Here is a 22367-nt window from a genome sequence, read left to right as displayed (position 1 = left end):
ATTTTCTTAAAAGAAATAAACCCATATACAATTTTAAATGAAAAACGGTTTTATGTTTTTTTCTAAAACTTAAGATTCTTTTTGATGAGACATTTCAGCAGCCATTAAAATAAATTGAATTGGCCCAGTTATTTTTTTAAAATTCATTCACAGGGTGTGGGCTTCGCTGGCTGGGCCAGCATTTATTGCCCATTCCTAGTTGCCTTCGAGAAGATGGTGGTGAGTTGCTTTCTTGAACTGTTGCAGTCCATGTGGTGTAGGTACACCGACAGTGCTGTTTGGGAGAGTGTTCCAGGATTTTGACCCAGCAACACTGAAGGAGTGGCGATATATTTCCAAGTCAGGATGGTGAGTGACTTGGAGGGGAACTTGCAGGTGGTGGTGTTCCTATCTATTTGCTGCCCTTGTCCTTCTAGGTGGTAGTGGGTTTGGAAGGTGCTGTCAAAGAAGCCTTGGTGAATTCCGGCAGTGCATCTTGTAGATGGTACACACTGCTGCTATTTTGCGTCGGTGATGGAGGGAATGAATGTTTGTGGTGCCAATCAAGTGGGCTGCTTTGTCCTGGATGGTATCAAGCTTCGTGTTGTGGGAAATGCACTCATCCAAGCAAGTGGGGAGTATTCCATCAGACTCCTGACTTGTGCCTTGCAGATGGTGGACAGGCATTGGGGATTCAGGAGGTGAGTTACTCATCGCAGGATTCCTAGCCTCTGACCTGTTCTTGTAGCTACAGTATTTATATGGCTAGTCTAGTTCAGTTTCTGGTCAATGGTAACCCCCAGGATGTTGATAGTGGGGGATTCAGTGATGGTAATGCCATTGAACGTCAAGGGGCGATGGATAGATTCTCTCTTGTTGGAAATGGTCATTGCCTGGCACTTGTGGCACAAATGTTACTTGCCATTTGTCAGCCCAAACCGGGATATTGTCCAGGTCTTGCTGCATTTGGACATGGACTGCTTCAGTGTCCGAGGAGTCACGGATGGTGAACACTGTGCAATCATCAGTGAACATCCCCACTTCTGACCTTATGATGGAAGGAAGATTATTGATGAAGATGGTTGGGCCGAGAACACGACCCTGAGGAACTCCTGCAGTGATGTCTTGGAGCTGAGATGACTGACCTCCAACTACCATCTTCTTTTGTGCTAGGTATGACTCCAACCAGTGGAGAATTTCCCCCCGGTTCCCACTGACTCCAGTTTTGCTGGGGCTCCTTGATGCCGCACTCAGTCAAATCCGGCCTTGATGTCAAGGGCAGTCACCCTCACCTCACCTCGAGAGTTCAGCTCTTTTGTCCATGTTTGAACCAAGGCTGTAACCAAGGTTGGAAGCTGAGTGGCTCTGGCGGAACCCAAACTGGGCGTCAGTGAGCAGGTTATTGCTAAGCAAGTGCTGCTTGATAGCACTGTTGACGACCCCTTCACTTTACTGATGACCGAGAGTAGACTGACGGGGTGGTAATTGGCCAGGTTGGATTTCTCCTGCTTTGTGTGTGTACAGGACAAACTTGGGCAATTTTCCACATAGCCGGGTAGATGCCAGTGTTGTAGCTGTACTGGAACAGCTTGGCTTGGGGTGCGGCAAGTTCTGGAGCACAAGTCTTCAGTACTATTGATGGAATATTATCAGGGCCCATAGCCTTTGCACTATCCAGTGTTTTCAGCCACTTCTTGATATCACGTGGAGTGAATCGAATTGGCTGAAGACTGGCATCTGTGATGCTAGGAACCTCCAGAGGAGGCAGAGATGGATCATCCACTCAGCACTTCTGGCTGAAGATTGTAGCAAATGCTTCAGCCTTATCTTTTGCACTGATGTGCTGGGGATATTTGTGGATCCTCCACCTCCAGTGAGTTGTTTCACTGTCCACCCCCATTCATGACAGGATGTGGCAGGACTGCAGAGCTTATTTGTTGGTCGTGGGATCGCTTAGCTCTGTTTATCACTTGCTGCTTATGCTTTTTGACACGCAAGTAGTCCTGTGTTATACCTTCACCAGGTTGACATCTCATTTTTAGGTATGCCTGGTGCTGCTCCTGGCATGCTCTCCTGCACTCTTCATTGAACCAGGTTTGATCCCCTGGCTTGATGGTAATGGTAGAGTGGAGGATATGCTGGGCCATGAGGTTACAGATTGTGTTCACATACAATTCTGCTGCGCCTCATGGATGCCCAGTCTCGAGTTGCTAGATCTGTTTGAAATCTATCCCACTAAGCACAATGGTAGTGCCACACAACACGATGGAGGGTATCCTCAATGTGAAGGCAGGACTTCGTCTCCACAACAACTGTCCGGTGGTCACTCCTACCAATACTGTCATGGACAGATGCATCTGCGGGGGCAGGTTGGTAAGGATGAGGTCAAATATCTTTTCCCCTCTTGTTGGTTCCCTCACCGCCTACCGCAGTCTAGCAGCTATGTCCTTTAGGACTCGGCCAACTCGGTCAGTCGTGGTGCTACCGAGCCATCACTCTTGGTGATGGACGTTGAAGTCCCCGCCCATTGTACATTCCCCACCCTTGCCACCCTCAGTGTTTCCTTCAAGTGATGTTCAACATGGAGGAGCACTGATTAATCAGCTGAGGGAGGGCAGTACATGGTAATCAGCAGGAGGTTTCCCATGTTTGACCCAATGCCATGTGACCTCAAGGGGTCCAGAGTCGATGTTGAGGACAACCAAGGGGCAACTCTCTCCCGACTGTTTATAACTGTGCCGCCACCTCTGCTGGGTCTACCCAGACATTATCTCTGAGATGTGATTCTGTGAGGATGGCTATGTCAGGCTGTTGCTTGACTAGATTGTGAGACAGCTCTCCCAATTTTGGGGATGTTAGTAAGGACGACTTTTCAGGATCGACAGGGTGGAGTTTGCCATTGTCGTTTCTGGTGCCTAGGTTGATGCCTGGTGGCAGTTTCATTCCTTTTTTGAGACTTTGTGGCGGTTTGATACAACTGAGTGGCTTGCTAGGCCATTTCAGAGGCATTTAACAACGGTTTCATGGTCATCATTAGACTTTTAATTCCAGATTTTTATTGAATTTAAATTCCACCATCTGCCGTGGCGGGATTCGAACCCAGGTCCCCAGAGCATTACTCTGGGTATCTGGATTTCTAGTCCAGCGACAATACCACTATGCCATCGCCTCCCCCTGTGAAACGAGATAATAAATATCCCAAGATGCTTCACAAGAGCATTAACAAAATATGATACAAGCTACCTAAGGACATGTTAGGGCAGATGGCCATAGTATTGGTCAAAGAGGGTTTTAAGGACTGTCTTTAAAGAAGAATGTGAGGTAGAAAGGCAGAGAGGTTTGGGGAGGGAGTTCCAAAGCTTGGGGCCCATGCAGCCAAAGGCAAACCGCCAAACGGTGCAGTGATTAAAATCAGTGATTTTCAAGAGGGCAGAACGTGAGATGTTCAGATAACTCAGGAGGGGGATGAAGATTACAGATAGGGAGGGGGATGAAGATTACAGATAGGGAGAGGTGAGGCTATGAAGGGATTTGAAAACAAGGCTGAGGATTAAAAAAAAAATTGAGGCATTGCTTAAATGGGAGTCAATGTAGGTCAGCAGGCATAGGGGTGATGGGTGAAGCGGCTTGGCACGAGTGAGGATACAGGTAGCAGTGTTTGGATGACGTCAAGTTTACAGAGGGTAGAACCTGGGAGTCTGGCCAGGAATAGTTAAGTCTGGAGGTAACAGAGGTCAGTAGATGAGCTCAGGTACAGGTCAAGTCGGACAATATTACGGAGGCAGAAATAGGTGGATATGATTGGTTCTTCATAAAGATGTGTAATTGCTGACATTTATTTTTAAATACACATCCAACAAAGTAGTACACTTTAAAAAAAAAACTGGGTTATAAATGTCTTATATGACTGAGGATGCAGTACACTTTCACTACATGTAGAGGTCTCTAGTTCATTTTGTAAAGAGGCACATTAGTGGAAGGTCATCAATGTACAACCAGCATGTAGCAATATTGACATTTGATTTTTTGTGTTGGCATTTGAGGAAAGGGAGAAATGACAATTCCTCATGTCTAAACAATACAGCATCTTTATGTAGTACATGCAACAGAACCCTGGCCTATGCATCAATAAAGATTCCACTTGAGAAAAGCATCCAGTACTAAAAACCAGTGTACAACTGCTAATAAGTAATTTGGCTAATCTCAACATCTCCATGTTACTGCTTTTATTACAAAATGGAAAATTACTTTCCTTTGCACAACAAACTAGTCTATTAGAGAAAAGAAACTGGAATATCAAATCAGAATGCATCAACAAAGGTCTCGCTTCACCACACAAGACTTGCTGATTCCACAACAATAATGCGGAATGTGGTTTAGACACCATGGTAAAGAGTTGTTTTTATGACTAAACAAATTACTATTTACTACAATCTAGATATTGCTATTGAATCTTGCCATTGGATGACCTAATTCATGAAAAGTACAAACTCATCTCATCTATTGCATCTCCTCAGAGGCATACTTTATTCAGAAATTAGTTAGGCCAACAAATTAGTTCCTTACTGAGGCCCAATCCTAAAGAAGGTACCTGTGAAATTTTACTGAACATGTATTCCTAGCTACAGAATGCAAAATGCTAGGGAAGCCCAGAAAAAGTTTATAATCTCAAATTCACTGGTAAGGATTGTTCAGAGTTATTAAATGCCGAGTTCTAATGAATGGACAGCATCCCAAAGCAGTTTGTATATTTACTGTATAAACCTTTTGCATTTAGTAGCATGTAGGGGATAAGGAAACATGATCCAATACTTTCTTTCAATTCCATAAGATGAATTGTAGTTACTTATATATAAATGATCTGAGCTGGAAATGTTTTTTTTAAAAACAAGGTTAAACTTTGGATTGTTCTATGCATAAAGCCAATGAAATATCCAGGTTCTTGTAAACACCCAAAATTCTCTTGGAAGGTGAAGCATTTTTATTTTAAAACTTAGGATGGTGATCATTTTCAGCCTCATATGTCACACATTTATGTCAATGCTGCTCAGTGGCCAGATTTGTGTAATGTATAATATATTAATACATTTTATTGTAATGCCAAGTCATTTGTTTAAAATGGAGCTGGTATAGCTAGTACATTAATTAGAAGTCAATTACTCTCATTGTTAGCAGGAGCAAACAACAATCAATTTTCAGTCATTTCAACATAGGTCCAATGCACCAGCATGCACTGAGGGCAGGTTCAATAGTAAGGTTCAAAATGGAATTGGAAAAAAGGGCTATAGGGAAAGAACAGGGGAAGAGAATTAATTGGCAGCTCCACTGAAGAGATGGGGCCAAATGGCCTACTCCTGGACCTATTTCCTCTGCTCTTAAGAATATCAGAGCATAAGAAGTAGATGCAGGAGTAGGCTATTTGGTCCCTCGAGACAGCCCCAGTATTCAATATCATGGCTGATCTAACAGTGCCTTAACTTCATTTTCCTGCCTGCACCCCCTGCCCAACACCTTTGACTTCCTTGTAGCAAAAACATGTCTAACTCAGCCTTGAACATATTCAACAACCCAGCCTCCTCCGCTCTCTGGGGTCGTGAATTCCAAAGATTAACCACCTTAGAGAGAAGAAATTCCTCCTCATCGCCATCTTAAATGGGAGATCCATTATTTTTAAACTGTGTCGTTAGTTCTATGCTTCCTAAGAAGGGGAACCATCCTTATCAGGGCCGATCATTTAGGACTAAGATGAAGAGAAATTACTTCACTCAAAAGGTTGTGAATCTTTGGAATTCGCTATCCCAGAGGGCTGTGGATGCTGCATTGTTGAATAGATTTAAGTCCGAGACAGATTTTTGGTCTCTCAGGGATTCCAGGGGTATGGGCAGTGAACAGGAAATTGGAGCTGATGCCCAAAATCAGTCACAGTCATACTGAATGGCGGAGCAGACACAACTGCAGTCTACTTCTGCTCCCCTTTCTTGTGTTCTTGTTCCTCTCGGCACCTACCCAGTCAAGCCTCTGCAGAATCCTATATGTTTCAATAAGATCACCTCTCATTCTTCTAAACTCCGAAAAGTATAGGCCCAATCTGTTCAACCTTTTCTTACAAGACAACCGCTTCATCCCTGGGATCAACCTAGTGAACCTTCTTTGAATTGCCTCCAATGCAACCATCATCTTCCTGAGTTCTCTGCCCAAAGGCAGGTCCTTGGTGATTATTTGCCAAACCACGCAAAATGCTATGATTTTTACTACAGGTAAGGAAAGGAGCAAGTGCTGAGTCTACCTCAGCTGGAAGTGGAATCAAAGCCATGCTGCTGGTGTTAATCTGATCCATACATGAGTGTCTAGCTAACTGAGTGAACTGGCCCACTAAGGCAAGTATATCCCTCCTCAAATGAGGCGGCCAAAATTGTCCACGTGTGGTCAGCAACGACCTGTACAGTTTTAACAAGACTTTGTTACATTTGTACAAATGACTTTATTCTGTGCAGTATGAATGGATGATAAGGAAAGGTTGAACGTTAAAGATGCATCATCCTATATCTCAGGACTACCTGGTCAGGACAACCTTTTAGGTACTGGTGTTTGGGAAGCGTTCTTGAGAATCAGACATGATCTTATTTGAGATCTTGGAGAAAAATGCGATTCACAATGATAAAGATTCATCTGCTCTTCATATTGTTTTATAAAGTAGTGAAAATTATAGTGTTATGCTTTGAAAGTAAAAATAAGAAAAGAATGACTACAAAATGAAATGTTTTTACCCGGAGGGTGATTAGTATGTGTAACGTGCTACCATAAGGAATAGTTGAGGTGAGTAGCATAAATGCATTTAGCTGGAAACTAGCAAAAGGAATAGAAAGTAATGCTGAGAGAGTTAGAAGAGGGGTGGGAGGAGGCTCGTGTACAGCCTAAAAACCAGCATGAATCAGTTGGGCAGAAATTCCCCTTTCTGTGCTATACATTTTATATAATTCTGGAAATGTGTTAGGCTGAATGGTTTCCCTTCTGTACTGTAACTTTTCTAAACCCAGCTGACATTAGGTCAGGACTTGACTTAAAGTAAATCATAATTTGGTTTGGTCTCTTTCCTACCCTTCACCACCACCTCCCAGCCCACTCTATAAAATATGTAATTTTAATCTTAAAAAAAAGAGCGCTTTGCTGAACCTTTTAAAAATGCTGAAGTTTCATAATTCTGACATTTAGGATACTGGCTAAACTGACCAATTTACTTACAGGTACATTCATATTTGTGTAGAGTGTGAGATGTACCTTGTCTGTACTTCCAGTGTTCAGTCATGGTTGTACACTACATCTCTTGGCATTGTACTTTAGGTCTGCTATTTCAGATCACATTCTACAGTGTGTTCCACTGATGGCAATACCAATGCTCTGGATCAAGGTTTGATGATTTAAGTTTAGTGTTCCAATATCATTTTAGGGACAGAAAAATCTCTCTCAAAATCAAAGACAGACCAATTTTTCAGGCAAAATAATGAAATAATGCACATTACACCACATAGTACAGCATTTTAAATCCTCACGTGAAGCACTGTTTTTGCTTTACATTTAAAACTTAGAAATCCTCCAATAAGGTTGACATGGGATCTTATGCTGCAATGCTAATATTGCCAATTTACAAAGACAGTGTACCCAAAAATGCACCAACAGACAATTATCCTGAAGCGTATAGAACAGAAAGTAAAACAATTCAAGTCTTAACTCATGGAGTATTTGTGAAAATAAAGTTGCTATTAGTGAAAATAAGGTTGCTAATGAGAATTTGCATGTTAGAATGAAAATGTTCAGCAGCAGATTATTTTTAATTGAAAAAAAAAATCAGCAATGTAGCACTTTAATATTAGCAAAGATTGAGGCATCTTCAATTTCATCACATTAAAGTGTCCACGCCTAGCTTTGTGAGAAATCTGGCATGGTGCATACTAACATACCTTGTACATAAAGACTTTTAAAGACTTACCAAGCAAGTATCCTTTAGTGGAATCATCAAGGCTTCGGTTAAAATTAACATACAATATCCAATCCATAGTTACAAAAGAAATTTGTATGGTTTCCTTCAAGATGACTGTCAGTGGGTTGCAATGGAAAGAAAGGCCTGCAAGTATAAAAACTCATTTCAGCAACATTTCTTTTGGCATTATGGCATATAACTACAGAAATGTTAATTTCAACTACATTCAATTTCAAGCAAGCAAACAGCAAGCATTTTTCTTAATTGACAAGCTTTTATAATATGTGAAGCTTAAACATTAGGTGGATAAATATATAACAACTTCAGGTCATATTCATTCATACAAGTGATGCAATTGTAACAAGAAGTTACTTAAAAAGGCATTGTGTGTCAACTGGAATATAATCCTTTATATCTTAATGATTACTCAAGCGCATACTTCCTGAACCCTGGGGACTTGAGCAAAAAATAAATTATACTGTATTACATAGGATTTATTTTGAAGGTCATTGTTGACAATAGAAATCAACATGCTTTGTACTGACAGAATTCAAACTTACTGTATGAGTTTATTGATAGTAAAATCCAGGCTAGTACAACTGTATGTAATGGTAGAGGTTGCTGTCAGATACCCTGCTCCTCCACATGGTGTGCTATTTCAGTCCTCGCCAACAGAAATCACTAAATGGTATGAACTTGGGGTATTTACCCACGAGTGCCACATTAGGGATGGCTAAAAATGTTAGTGCTAGCACATTCAGGGATGAGTGAGTTTTTAAACTGCCTATTAAGTGATAATTACCACCAAGCAACCTCTTTAGTCTTGAAAAATTAATTTTACAAGGAGTCTTATTTCCTCAAAATAATTATGTTGCAATATTTTTGTCTCACCTCTCTTCCCCCTTAATCCCATCTGTATTTCCAAAACTTTATTTCACTTCTGGCACATGGTGTAAATGCAATTTATATTTCCTGATTTGCATTCTGTGCACCTCAGTGAGAATAACAACAGCTTCTATTTATATAGCACCTTTATTTTTTTTTTTAAAAATTCATTCACAGGATGTGAGCTTCGTTGGCTGGGCCAGCATTTATTACCCATCCCTAGTTGCCCTCGAGAAGGGGGTGGCAAGCTGCCTTCTTGGACTGCTGCAGTCCATATGGTATAGGTACACCCACAGTGCTGCTAGGAAGGGAGTTCCAAGATTCCAAGTTCCAGGAATGGCGAAATACTCCCAAGTCAGGATGGGGAGTGATTTGGAGGGGAACATCCAGGTTGTAGCGTTCCCATGTATCTCCTGCCCTTGTCCTTCTAGATGATAGTGGTCATGGGTTTGGAAGGTGCTGTCTAAGGAGCCTTGGTGGGTTCCTGCAGTGCATCTTGTAGATGGTACACACTGCTGCTACTGTGCATTGGTGGTGGAAGCAGTGAATATTTGTGGATGTGGTGCCAATCAAGCAGGCTGCTTTGTCCTGGATCGTGTCAAGATTCTTGAGTGTTGTGCGAGCTGTACTTATCCAGACAAGTGGGGAATATTGAATCACACTCCTGACTTGTGCCTTTTTTTTGGTCGACAGGCTTTGGGGAGTCAGGACGTGAGTTACTTGTCGCAGGATTCCTAGCCTCTGACCTGCTCTTGAAGCCACCATATTTATATGGCTAGTCCCATTCAGTTTCTGGTCAATGGTAACCCCCAGGACGTTGATAGTGGGGGGGGGGGGGAATACAGCAATGGTTAAGCCATTGAATGTCAAGGGGCAATGGTTAGATTCTTTCTTGTTGGAGATGGTCATTGCCTGACATTCGTGCATTCGTGTGACGCAAATGTGACTTGCCACTTGTCAGCCCAAGCCTGGATATTGTCCAGGTCTTGCTACATTTGGACATGGACTGCTTCAGCATCTGAGTCATCGCGAATGGTGCTGAACATTGTGCAATCATCAGTGAACATACCCACTGCTGACCTTATGATGGAAGGAAGGTCGTTGATGAAGCAGCTGAAGATGGTTGGGCCGAGGACACTACTCTGCGAAACTCCTGCAGTGATGTCCTGGAAATGAGATGACTGACCTCCAACAACCACAACCATCTTCCCATGTGCTAGGTATGACTCCAACCAATGGAGAGTTTTCACGCCCGATTCCCATCAACTCCAGTTTTGCTAGGGCTCTTTGAGTCAAATGCGGCCTTGACGTCAAGGACAGTCACTCTCACCTCACCTGGGGAGTTCAGCTCCTTTGTCCACGCTTGAACCAAGGCTGTAAAGAGGTCAGGAGCTGAGTGACCCTGACAGAACCCAAACTGAGCATCAGTAAGCACATTATTGCTAAGCAAGTGCTGCTCGATAGCACTGTTGATGACCCCTTCCATCATTTTACTGATAATGGAGAGTAGACTAATGAAGCGGTAATTGGCCAGGTTGGATTTGTCCTGCTTTTCGTGTACAGGACATATCTGGGCAATTTTCCACATAGCCAGGTAGATGCCAGTGCTATAGCTGTACTGGAACAGCTTGGCTAGGGGCACAGTAAGTCTTCAGTACTATTGTCAGGGCCCATAGCCTTTGCAGCATCAGAGGAGCATTATAAAACAAAGTATGTCACTGAGTTACTTAAGGAGATGTGAATTCAGGTGACCAAAAGCTTGGTTAGAGGTAGGTTTTTAAAGGAGTGTCTTAAAGGAGAAAAGAGGGGTAGAGATAGAGGCAGAGAGGGACATATTCCAGAGCTTGGGGCATAGACCACTATAGGCACAGCCACCAATGCTGCAGCGATTAAAATCAAGGATGCAGAAGCAGCCAGTTTAGAGGAGTACAGATATCTCAGTAGGTTATGAGGTTGCTGGAGATTACAGAAATAGAGATGGAGGGGTTTGAAAAGAAGGATGAGAATTTTAAAATGAAGATGTTGCTTGATCAGGTGCCAATTTAAGTCAGCGAGCATGGGGTGATAGGGGAATGGAACTTGGTGCGAGTTAAGACATGGGCAGCAGAGTCTCGGACGACCTCAAGTTTACCGAGGGTAGAATGCGGGCGACCAGCCAACAGTGCATTGGAATAGTCAAGTCTGGGAGGTAAGGAAGACATGAATCAGCAGCAGATTATTTGAGATAGGGGTGAAGTTATGGGTAGAAATAGGCAGCCTTAACAATGGCACTAATGAGGTTAGAAGCTCTTCCTGGGATCAAAAGTGACAACAAGTTGATGAACAGACTGGCTTGCCAGGGAAAGGGATGGAGTCAGTTAAGGAACGGGGTTTGAAGTGGGGACCGGAAACAATGGTTTCCGTCTTCCCAAAGTTTAATACCTTAATCAGATTGGTAGGCGATGGCATAGTGGTATTGTCACTGGACTAGTAATCCAGAGACCCAGAGTAATGGTCTGGGGACCCGGGTTCAAATCCCGCCACGGCAGATAAATTCAATAAAAAAATCTGGTCTGGCCTAAATGTGACTCCAGACTCACAGCAATGTGGTTGACTCTTAAATGCCCTCTGAAATGGCCTAGCAAGCCACTAAACCGCTACAAAGGCACAAAAAAATGAAACCAGACAGACCACCTGGCATCGACCTAGGCCCCGTCGACCCTGCAAAGCCCTCATTACTAACTTCTGGGGACTAGTGCCAAAATTGGGAGAGCTGTCTCACAGACTAGTCAAGCAACAGCCTGACATAGTCATCCACACCGGATCATACCTTACAGATAATGTCCCAGACACCACCATCCCTGGATATGTCCTGTCCTACCAGCAGGACAGACCCAGCAGAGGTGGTGGCACACAGTCGGGAGAAAGAGTTGCCCTGGGAGTCCTCAACATTGACTCCAGACCCCCATGAAGTCTCATGGCATCAGGCCAAACATGGGCAAGGAAACCACTTGCTGATTACCACGTACCACCCACCCTCAGCTGAGGAATCAGTGCTCCGCCATGTTGAATGTCACTTGGAGGAAGCACTGAGGGTGGCAAGGGCACAGAATGTACTCTGGGTGGGGGAACTTCAATATCCACCACCAAGAATGGCTCGGTAGCACCATTACTGACTGAGCCCTAAATGACATAGCTGCTAGACAGTGTCTGCAGCAGGTGGTGAGAGAACCAATAAGGGGGAATAAACATACTTGACCTCATCCTCATCAACCTGTCTGCCACAGATGCATCTGTCCATGACAGTATTAGGAGGAGTGACCACCGCATAGCCATTGTGGAGATGAAGTCCCACCTTCACATTGAGGATACCCTCCATCACGTTGTGTGGCACTACCACTGTGCTAAATGGGATAGATTTCAAACAGATCTAGCAACTCAAGACTGGGCATCCATGAGGCACCGTGGGCCATCAGCAGCAGCAGAATTGCATTCGAACACAATCTGTAACCTCATGGCCCAGCATATCCTCCACTCTACCATCAAGCCAGGGGATCAAATCTGGTTCAATGAAGTGTGCAGGAGGGCATGCCAGGAACACCAGGCATACCTAAAAATGAGCTGTCAACCTGGTGAAGCTACAAAACAGGACTACTTGTGTGCCAAACAGCATAAACAGCAAGTGATAGACAGAGCTAAGTGATCCAACAACCGAAGGGTCAGATCTAAACTCTGCAGTCCTGCCACATCCTTTCGTGAATGGTGGTGGACAATTAAACAGCTCACTGGAGGAGGAAGTTCCACATATATCCCCATCCTCATGAGGAGCCCAGCACAGCAGTGCAAAAGATAAGGCCAAAGCATTCGCAACAATCTTCAGCCAGAAGTGCTGAGCGGCCTCCTCCTGAGGTCCCCAGCATTACAGATGCCAGTCTTCAGCCAATTCAATTCACTCCACGTGATATCAAGAAACAGCTGAAGGCACTGGATAGTGCAAAGGCTATGGGCCCTGACATCATTCCAGCAATAGTACTGAAGACTTGTGCTCCAAAACTTGCCGCACCCCGAGCCAAGCTGTTCCAGTACAGCTACAACACTGGCATCTACCCGGCTATGTGGAAAATTGCCCAGGTATGTCCTGTACACGCACAAAGCAGGAGAAATCCAACCTGGCCAACTACCACCCTGTCAGTCTACTCGCAATCATCAGTAAAGTAATGGAAGGTGTCATCAACAGTGCTATCAAGCAGCATTTGCTTAGCAATAACCTGCTCACTGGTGCCTAGTTTGGGTTCTGCCAGGGCCACCCAGCTCCTGACCTCATTACAGCCTTGGTTCAAACATGGACAAAAGAGCTGAACTCCCAAGGTGAGGTGAGAGTGACTGCCCTGGACATCAAGGCAGCATTTGACCGAGTGTGGCATCAAGGAGTCCTAGCAAAAAACTGGAGTCAGTGGGGATCAGGGGGAAAACTCTCTGCTGGTTTAGTCATACCTAGCACAAAGGAAGATGGTTGTGGTCGTTGGAGGTCAGTCATCTCAGCTCCAGGACATCACTGCAGGAGTTCCTCAGGGAAGTGTCCTCAGCCCAACCATCTTCAGCTGCTTCATCAATGACCTTCCTTCCATCATAAAGGTCAGAAGTGGGGATGTTCACTGATGACTGCACAATGTTCAGCACCATTCACAACTCCTCAGATACTGAAGCAATCCATGTCCAAATGCAGCAAGGTCTGGACAATATCCAGGCTTGGGCTGACAAGCAGCAAGTAACATTTGCACCACACAGGTGTCAGGCAATGACCATCTCCAACAAGAGAGAATCCAAACATCACCCCTTGATGTTCAATGTCCTTACTGTCACTGGATCCCTGCGATGAGTAACTCACCTCCTGACTCCTCAAAGCTTGTCCACCATGTACAAGGCAGAAGTCAGGAATGTGATGGGATACTCCCCGCTTGCCTGGATGAGTGCAGCTCCTGCAACACTCTAGAAGCTTGACACCGTCCAGGACAAAGCAGCCTGCTTGATTGGCACCACATCCAAAACATTCACTCCCTCCACCACCGACGCACAGTAGCAGCAGTGTGTGCCATATACAAGCTGCAATGCAGGAATTCACCAAGACTCCTTCGACAGCACCTTCCAAACCCACAACCACTACCACCTAGAAGGACAAGGACAGCAGATAAATGGGAACACCACCACCTGGAAGTTCCCCTCCATGTCACTCACCATCCTGACTTGGAAATATGTCACCGTTCCTTCACTGTGGCTGGGTCAAAAATCCTGGAACTCCCTTCCTAACAGCACTGTGGGTGTACCAACACACATGGGCTGCAGCAGTTCAAGAAGGCAGCTCACCACCACCTTTTTCCAGGTAATTCTGTTTTTGTACTATATATTCACACATACACACACTTCCAATTCCATATATAGTTTATTTTGAATTGCATCATATATCAGGTTTATTTAGAATAATTTTACATTGGACCTTGTGAAAGATGCCGAAACAAAATGAACAGGAGGGAAAAAAAACTTTTGTAATAAACTCATGACCATTCTCAACTTTAAATCTCCTTCAGTGACATAGTCCAGGTCCTTAACTGTAATGTTGTTAAAGTTAATTCAAAATTTCTCTCTCAAAATATTAAACTGAATGCTTAAGAAAGCAGAAAGTATTTCTTTTTAAAATACAGTTCAGATATGGATATACATCTTCTTAAGCCAAGATCCACTTTGTGAGTGCCCAAAGAAAGTACCTTTAGCGGACGTGCAAAAAGGTTACATGCATGATTCCTACAATAGCCATTATAAACAGAGAAGTTAGTACCTGAAATTTGGTGAGAACAAGCATTTGTTAGAGGCGTTGTTCACAGGTAATCCAAATGTAGCATGTTATTCTTGCCTTTTCCTCATTCCCTAGCCCCCACCACTACCAGTGTCCCTACTACCAACACGGCTCAGATTTTGGTTGTTATTTGAAAGACAGCCTATTTAAACCAATTTAAGTAGGTTCACATGTGGCAAACAAAACAGCTAATTTCATATGCTTTAATTGGAAGGAACTCTGTATAGGAGTCCAGTACTGATTTTGCTTTTGCATTTACTAATTTTAATTCTACACTATTTCTTGGGACTGTAATAAGAATTTTTTTCCTGGCAGCAATGACTCAAAGAATGCACACTCAGTTACATTTCAACTACTCTACATTCAACAGCCAGGGGGAGCATGACAACACATTGAATGCAAACTACACAGCATTTATTCATTTTCCAGCTTCACACGTTAGCAGGAATGTTCTGATGTTTGGAGGATTTTTTAAAAACTAACTACCAGAGGTTCCCCTGGGCACTGTGGGCTGCTATTCTGCCAGCTGACACAGCAGTTAGCATCAATACAGCCTTAATGCTGCCTGCATGGATAAGCCTTGGAATTAAGTGGTTTAACAATTTATTTTAGAAAATCATACAAAGTACAGTATGTGAAATTCTCATTACTTCGTATTGTGTAAATCAATGTTCCCTGAATCACATCTAACCCTGCTGCACACCATTTTGTTTTGTGATGCCTGTAGCTGCAATCCTTCACTTCCTCTGCATTTGCCGCATTGTTATAACTTTACAGTTGGTGGATTATTTCCACCAAATTTTCTTTCAGTTTCTCATACTAATACGCAGACACTTGAAACACACTGTTCTGTACAAAGCCACACGTGGCAACCTCAAAAAAAAGCAGGAGCTGACCAATAGTTTTAAAAAGCTGACAACACAAAACAAGACCTAAATATAACCCTATGACATGTATCAGCATGAGCCAGTGCTATTCTTGGTTACTCTTCCCTTCAGTTGGTTATCTTGCTGTTATGCTCCACACTCCCCACTGTCCATTAAAAAATCTGATTGGCAGGATCCAAATTATAACAACTTATATTTATATAGCACCTTTGACATAAGGCACTCCACAGGAATGTGATAAAAGAACGTACAGCACAAGAGATAGGAGCAGGAGTAGACCATATCGCCCATCAAGTCTGGTCCATCATTCACTGGGTCATGGCTGATCTTAGACTTCAGCTTCACTTTCCCCCCCCCGCTCCCCACCAATCCACAACTGATATTAGATTAGATGACCAAAAACTCAGTCAAAGAGCTAGGCTTTAAAATACCACTCATGCCCCTCACTCCAATATCTGTTGGTGCGATTTTGGCACTTCTGGAAAGAGAATGCGAGATGCTGGAGCAGGGGTATCTTCCACTCCCAATGGTCTGAGGCTAGGTGGCAGTAGTGTTCATAACGGCTCACTGACAAAATGAACGGGAGAGTCAAGGGGAAGCAGCCTGGTTACGAGGGATTAGTAGGGCACAAGCTGTTTGAATAGAATGGACGTTTCATATGTTTTCATTGAAATAACGATAAGCAATCACAGGGTTGAAATCAGTTCATAGCACCCTCGCCTTTGAATCAGAGGGTTGTGGGTTCATATCCCACTCCCGAAACCAAGAACTGTGATTGTACTCGAATGAGTTGCAATCTGTGACTGTTGATAACTCGAAAGAGTTAAATAGGCATAATTAACATGCCTGCAATGTTAATGGTGTATTTTATGCATGTGTAAATGGTCTGCAGTGTTTCCAATCATACTTATTTTTGTACAGTAGGTAGGCCTAACTCTACCTCCAACAATTCAAGTCTGCCATAATAAGAAACCCTCACCCTCTCACTGTGTCCACCAGCATAGAATTAGTGGAAAGACACCTCAATAGCATGAGTCAGGCAAATTAAAGTGCCACTTCAGGCACATCTCTAGTGGTCACCTGTTCAAAACCTGCCAACAACTCATGTGGTGACCCATATTCTTTCCGCCAACCAGTCTTATCAGCACCCCTCCATCCCTGCCCGATTACAGCAAGGAGGATAATCTGCAGTAATTTTGATTTCAAATTGTAAATATCTTCCGGGCCAATATTGGACCCCGCCAATGAGGCCCACATACACCCTTGTAGAGACTAGTATGCCTCAATCCAAGTTGGCTGTCATTCCTATATGGGATGCCATTTCAGGTACAGGAGTGATAACACCTGTCCATCCAAAGTTCAAGGTAGAGTAAATCAATGGAAACAATGGAGACCCAGTACAATCACAGCTCCACTGTTTATCTTGTGGTACTTACATTCTCCCTCTGGGCTAACACAGGGAGAAATGCAAAAGTCCTATAGAACTTCAGCCTGCATGTTTTTTACTGCATCAGCCATGAAATCCTGCTTCCAGAGAATCTTATGCCACTTTCGCACATTTAATAAAATATTGCAAGAACATTTTGTGCAACAAATAAACATTACTGTATGGTTCAGAGACTTGTGTTCAAATTTTAGCTATGGAAAGTGGAGGGAAGTTTGTCACTGATGGGTAACGAATCCAGGGATACAAACAAGAAGTTCAACATGTACATACAGCAAACCTCTGGCATTCTGCGCAGTAAACCAGCATCGAAAAATACAAATCACTATGTCCACACATTGAGTTAAATTTCTGTTCTGGCACTTGAGCTATATGCAAATAGTCCCAAATGTAAGATGAACCTGCAGAGCTGCAGCTGGAAAAGCGAGTACCTGAATAAACCATGCAGTGCGGCTTCTTATTTTAAAAAAATTTATACCTAAACAATATTAATTTGTTTTTATCATTATTTTTTCCTATTGATATACATGCTCCACACAGGAGATTACTATGCAGTGCAACCATCATGACAAACATTCCACCTTAAATTTTGAATTACAATAAAAATCTGCTGCATTAAAATCAACCTGCATCCTTCCTCTGCGGTGCACCAAAAAATGAGGTGATTTTTTTAAGCAAACGAAAGAGATAAAGTCCATTATAGGGAATATATCATCTTTATTCCGTCTTGTATTAAACAGGTGAATGTGTTTTACAAGTTTAAACCCCCATCTGTGGAATTATGACTAAAGAGATTTTGGGACAATTCTTTAACCAGAACTTCCTTGTTAGTTTCAGTTAATTATGTAGATAGGAGCAGGGAGAATGTAGGCAGAGCAGGTGTGTTAAAACAGTGGCAGATGGAGATCAATGTGGGGACGTACCTGGCTCCAAAAGGAGAGAAGTTTTCTGTTAGGAGTGAACTGAAGAAGAGAGTTTGCTTCTCACTTTTGTACATATTACTTGTGAGGCCATCAAGTTTATTTCAAAGCATTGTAATTAATCCTCGTCCTTTTCCAGATTCTTTCTTTGCACCAAAACTGGACTTTTCTGTGCCAGCCGAGAAATAGCAAACACAAACACAAAAAATGCTGGAAAAGCTCAGCAGGTCTGACAGCATCTGTGTAGAGGAAAAAAAAGAGCTAACGTTTCAAGTCCGTATGACTCTTGTTCAGAGCTCTGTCTCTCCACAGATGCTGTCAGGCCTGCTGAGATTTTCCAGCCTTTTTTGTTTTTGTTTCAGATTTCCAGCATCCGCAGTATTTTGCCTTTAAAATAGCAAACACATTCAGGTTTCCAGCCCAAGATACTTCTCTGCGGTTAAAGAGTCTCTCAGCGGGGTCAGCGGGTAGGTTAAAGCTGGCCGCTGAATAGCCAGTCCCCATTCCAATGCTACAACATTTTCTTCTTCAAAAAGAGTGAGCAACATGCCACATAATGAAAATATTACAGCCGTTTCCGGGGTAATGACCATTAGCCCCAAAATAATGATGCATATTTGGTCAGATACCAAAATATTTGATATCTGACAAGGGCAGCACATTTGACCTTATCCAGCACACAAACTTACAATTAAAAAAACAATTGGGATTATAATACTGAAAAGTAGGTATTCCTGACATAAATTGAAATCTGGATGGCCCAGGCTTTCAAATTAATTAAAAAATAAATCCATATCACAGGTCCAGTGGCACATCATGTTATGAGCTTACACAATCTGTTTCTACATCGCAGTGAGTACTTCAGCTTGAATGTTTCAGTTCTGTATTTCTAAACTCCAATATTCATTTTTGTTCACACTAGGATCTAACAGAGGACAAATTCCCCTCAAACAATCATTTCAACTGTTTTTTTTATTGTAGAATCCTAGAATGGTTACTACACAGGAGGCCATTCAGCACAATGTCAGTTCTGGCTCTCTGCGAGAGTGTATCGGCTAGTCCACTTCTGTCTTTTCCCCATAGCCCTCATTTTTATTTTTATTCTGATAAATATCTAATTCTCTTTTGAACCTGCCTCCACCAAACCCTCAGGCAGTGCATTCCAGATCTTAACCACTGGCTGCATAAAAATGTTTCTCCTCATTTCACAACTTTTTTTCTGGCCAATCACTTTAAAACAGTGCGCTCCGGTTCTCGATCCTTCCACCAATGGGAACAGTTTCACCCTATCTACTCTGTCCAGACCCCTCATGACTCTGAGCACCTCGATCAAATCCCCTCTATTTTTTATCTATTTTCTATTGAGCAAATACATATAGGCAAATTATGTTTGTTTTATTCTTTCTTGAGATGAGAGATTGCTAGGCCAACACTTGTTGCTCATTCCTTATTGCTCAGGAGGTGGTGGTGGTTGTTTGGTGTTGGCTTGAACCACCACGTCAAGTAGGTACACCCACAGTGCCGTCAAGCAAGGGAGTCCCAGGATTTTGATCCAGTGACAGTGAAGGAATGGCGATATAGTTCCAAGTCAGGATGGTGTGTAACTTGGAGGGGATCTTGTAGGTGGTGGTATTCCCAAGCGTCTGCTGCCCTCGTCCTTCTAGGTCAGTGGTATTCACTATGCAGCCCCTGGGCCGTTTGTGCCCCGCACTAGTCTTTCCTGCGGCCCGGAAGAGAGGAGAAAAAAATTAATCCAGTTGATGGGAGTGTTGCCCACCAGCCGGAGACCCAGCAAGAGCCCTGCATTGCCTCCTTTGAGGAAGGCCCACTGTAATAAATGCCAATCAAGTTCTTGTGGCCAGCGATGAGTCGTCTCCAGGATCAAGGACCCCAGGGCGGAAATTCCGACACAAAGAGAGGCCGACAGCACCTTACTGTCATCAGTGCCACAAGGGGAACATGGTAGCTGCTGGCAATGCTGCCACCAAAGACCCAGGATCAGCAAGGGATCCAGGCCACAGGCGAATGAGGGTAGGATGGGTGTCGCAGGGAAATTCCATCCAACATCATCAAAATAAATGTAAGATGTGATATTCATATTTTGTACTGGAACTCATGCATTTATCTTTTATAATCCTTTTTTGTGTTTTTGTACACCTTTTTGAAGAAATAAATCGCAGTGAATTTTTAAAAATTCTTGAGTGGAATTAGAGTATTTTTTAAATTCTACTTGTAGCCTAATTAAAATTTTCCAATATCCCAATTGGACCTCGCTATTTTTCTAGTTAGTACTGCTGCTCTAGGTGAGAGGACATTACGTGCTGGTTGAAAGGTGCTGTCAAAGGAGGTTTGTGCGGTTGTTGCAGGAAATCTTGTAGATGGTACACACTGGTAATACTGTGCGCCAGTGGTGGAGGTAGTGAAAGCTGAATGTGGTGAATGTGGTGCCAATCAAGAGGACTGATTTGTCCTGGATGGTGTCAAGCTTCTCGAGTGTTGTTGGAGCTGCATTCGTCCAGGGAAGCGGTGAGTATTCCATCGCACTCCTGACTTGTGCCTTGGAAATAGTGGACAGGCTTTGGGGAGTCAGGTGGTGAGCTACTCGCTGCAGAATTTCCAGCCTCTGACCTGTTCTTGTCACCATAGTATTTATATGGTTAGTCCAGTTCAGTTTCTGGCCAATGCTAACCCCAGGATGTTGATGATGGGGGATTCAGCAATGGAATATCATTGAATGTCAAGGGGAGGTGGTTTCTCTCTTGTTGGAGATGGTCATTATCTGGCACTTGTGTGGCACAAATGCTACTCATCAGTTATCAGCCCAAGTCTAAATATTGTCCAGGTCTTGCTGCATATGGACACAATCAGTGAACATCCCCACTTCTGACCTTATGATAGAGGGAAGGTCATTGATGATTCAGCTGAAGATGGTTGGACCTAGGGCACTACCTTCAGGAACTCCTGCAGTGATGTCCTAGGGCTGAGATAATTGGCCTCCCACAACCATCTTCCTTTGAGCTCAGTACGACTCCAGCCAGTGGAGAGTTTTCTTCCTGATTCCCATTGACTTGCATTTCGCTAGGGCACCTTGATGCCAACACATGATGCGACAGCTGTGTTGTTCAACAGGTTAGCCAGGAGTCAAATGTGGCTAATAATTACACTTTTGATTAATAAACAAAGAATAAGAGTCATGGTCATTAAGCATATGATCTCAATATAACTCTGCATGTCCATTTAAATTTTGGGTACAATTGAAGAAATCCAGAAGATAAAGGACATGAGTGAGAAGAGAAAGTTCAAGAGATCATCATCGCATGTAAAGCATTTTTGAAGCCACCAGGGCCATCTATAGACCAAGAACAAATGGAAAAAAATCCCCTTCATTCAAAGGATGGAGTTTCTCTTCTCAAAAATGAGACTGCCATCCATCAATGTTAGAAAGAATATTTTGACCAACTCCACTACCGTGAATCCACAGTGGCAGCTGACATCTTCCAGGTTATCTCCCAGTGCCCTGTGGTTGAATCCATGGGTGAACCACCATCAATGGGAGAGCTGCAACAAGCAATCAAATGGATGAAAAACAACAAAGCCTGCAGCCCTCATGGTATTCCAACTGAGATCTTCAAAGCTGGTGGATTTTTGCTCACATCAACACTCCATTCACTCATCCTACAGATTTGGGAGTGAAAGACCTCCCACATTACACACATGCCCCCTTTCCAGAACAACCTCTGACGTGGTCTTTGTTACCAGGCAAATCTAAGAAAAATGTTGAGAACACCACCGGGAACTCTTTGTTGCATCAGTGCCCTGACCCAAACATTTGGCTCTAAATCATGAGTTTCTGCGGATTTTTTTTGGAGCACAATCCTGCAGTTGCTTCATGATGACATGACTGTAACTGTCTTCAGTGGGAGATCTGAAACAGACTAGGGTCAAACAAGACTGTGTGATAGCCCCCATAATATTCAAAATCCACTGATGGTGACTATTCACCTCGAAGGTCAGATGTCCTTCGATGTCAGAATTAAATATCATCTAGATGGTCGCCTCCATGCCGAAATTAGACTGACCACCATAGATATATATGATCTACAATTTGGGGATGACTGCAGTGTTGTTGCCCACTCTGCACCAGATTTACAAGCCACTCTCAATCTCTTTAATTATAAACATGGCTTGTACTTGAAAATTGCCAAAACAAAACTCATAGCCAAATATTCCACCTCCCATACATGTTGAAGGAGACACTCCAGGATATGTTGACCACTTCCCATACCTCGGTAGTCACTTCTCGCAAAAGGCCACCATTGATGAAGAGATCCACCACAGGTGCAGCTGCGCCAACTCCGCCTTCTGCAAACACTCAAACTCTCCTTGAAGCGTGGCAGCATTGGCCTTATTGACAAGTTGGGGGGAGATGGAGAGAGGAGAGAGG

At 43.3% G+C, this 22367-nt stretch overlaps 1 protein-coding gene across 1 annotated transcript in view; it reads right to left on the bottom strand.

The window, feature by feature from the left end:
- Nucleotides 1–22367, bottom strand: part of LOC144677650 (enhancer of polycomb homolog 1-like) — a 219830-nt gene that overhangs the window by 142478 nt on the left and 54985 nt on the right. The window contains exon 2 of the mRNA XM_078537695.1: nucleotides 7967–8101. Within this exon, the coding sequence (XP_078393821.1) occupies nucleotides 7967–8017 (51 nt within the window). The 5' untranslated portion in view covers nucleotides 8018–8101. The remainder of the gene's footprint in view (nucleotides 1–7966; nucleotides 8102–22367) is intronic.

Source organism: Cetorhinus maximus, chromosome 3, assembly GCF_964194155.1.
Source record: "Cetorhinus maximus chromosome 3, sCetMax3.hap1.1, whole genome shotgun sequence".
Classification (NCBI taxonomy): domain Eukaryota; kingdom Metazoa; phylum Chordata; class Chondrichthyes; order Lamniformes; family Cetorhinidae; genus Cetorhinus; species Cetorhinus maximus.
Note: the sequence above shows the minus strand (reverse complement) of the source record. Positions and strands in the feature narration are given on the sequence as shown.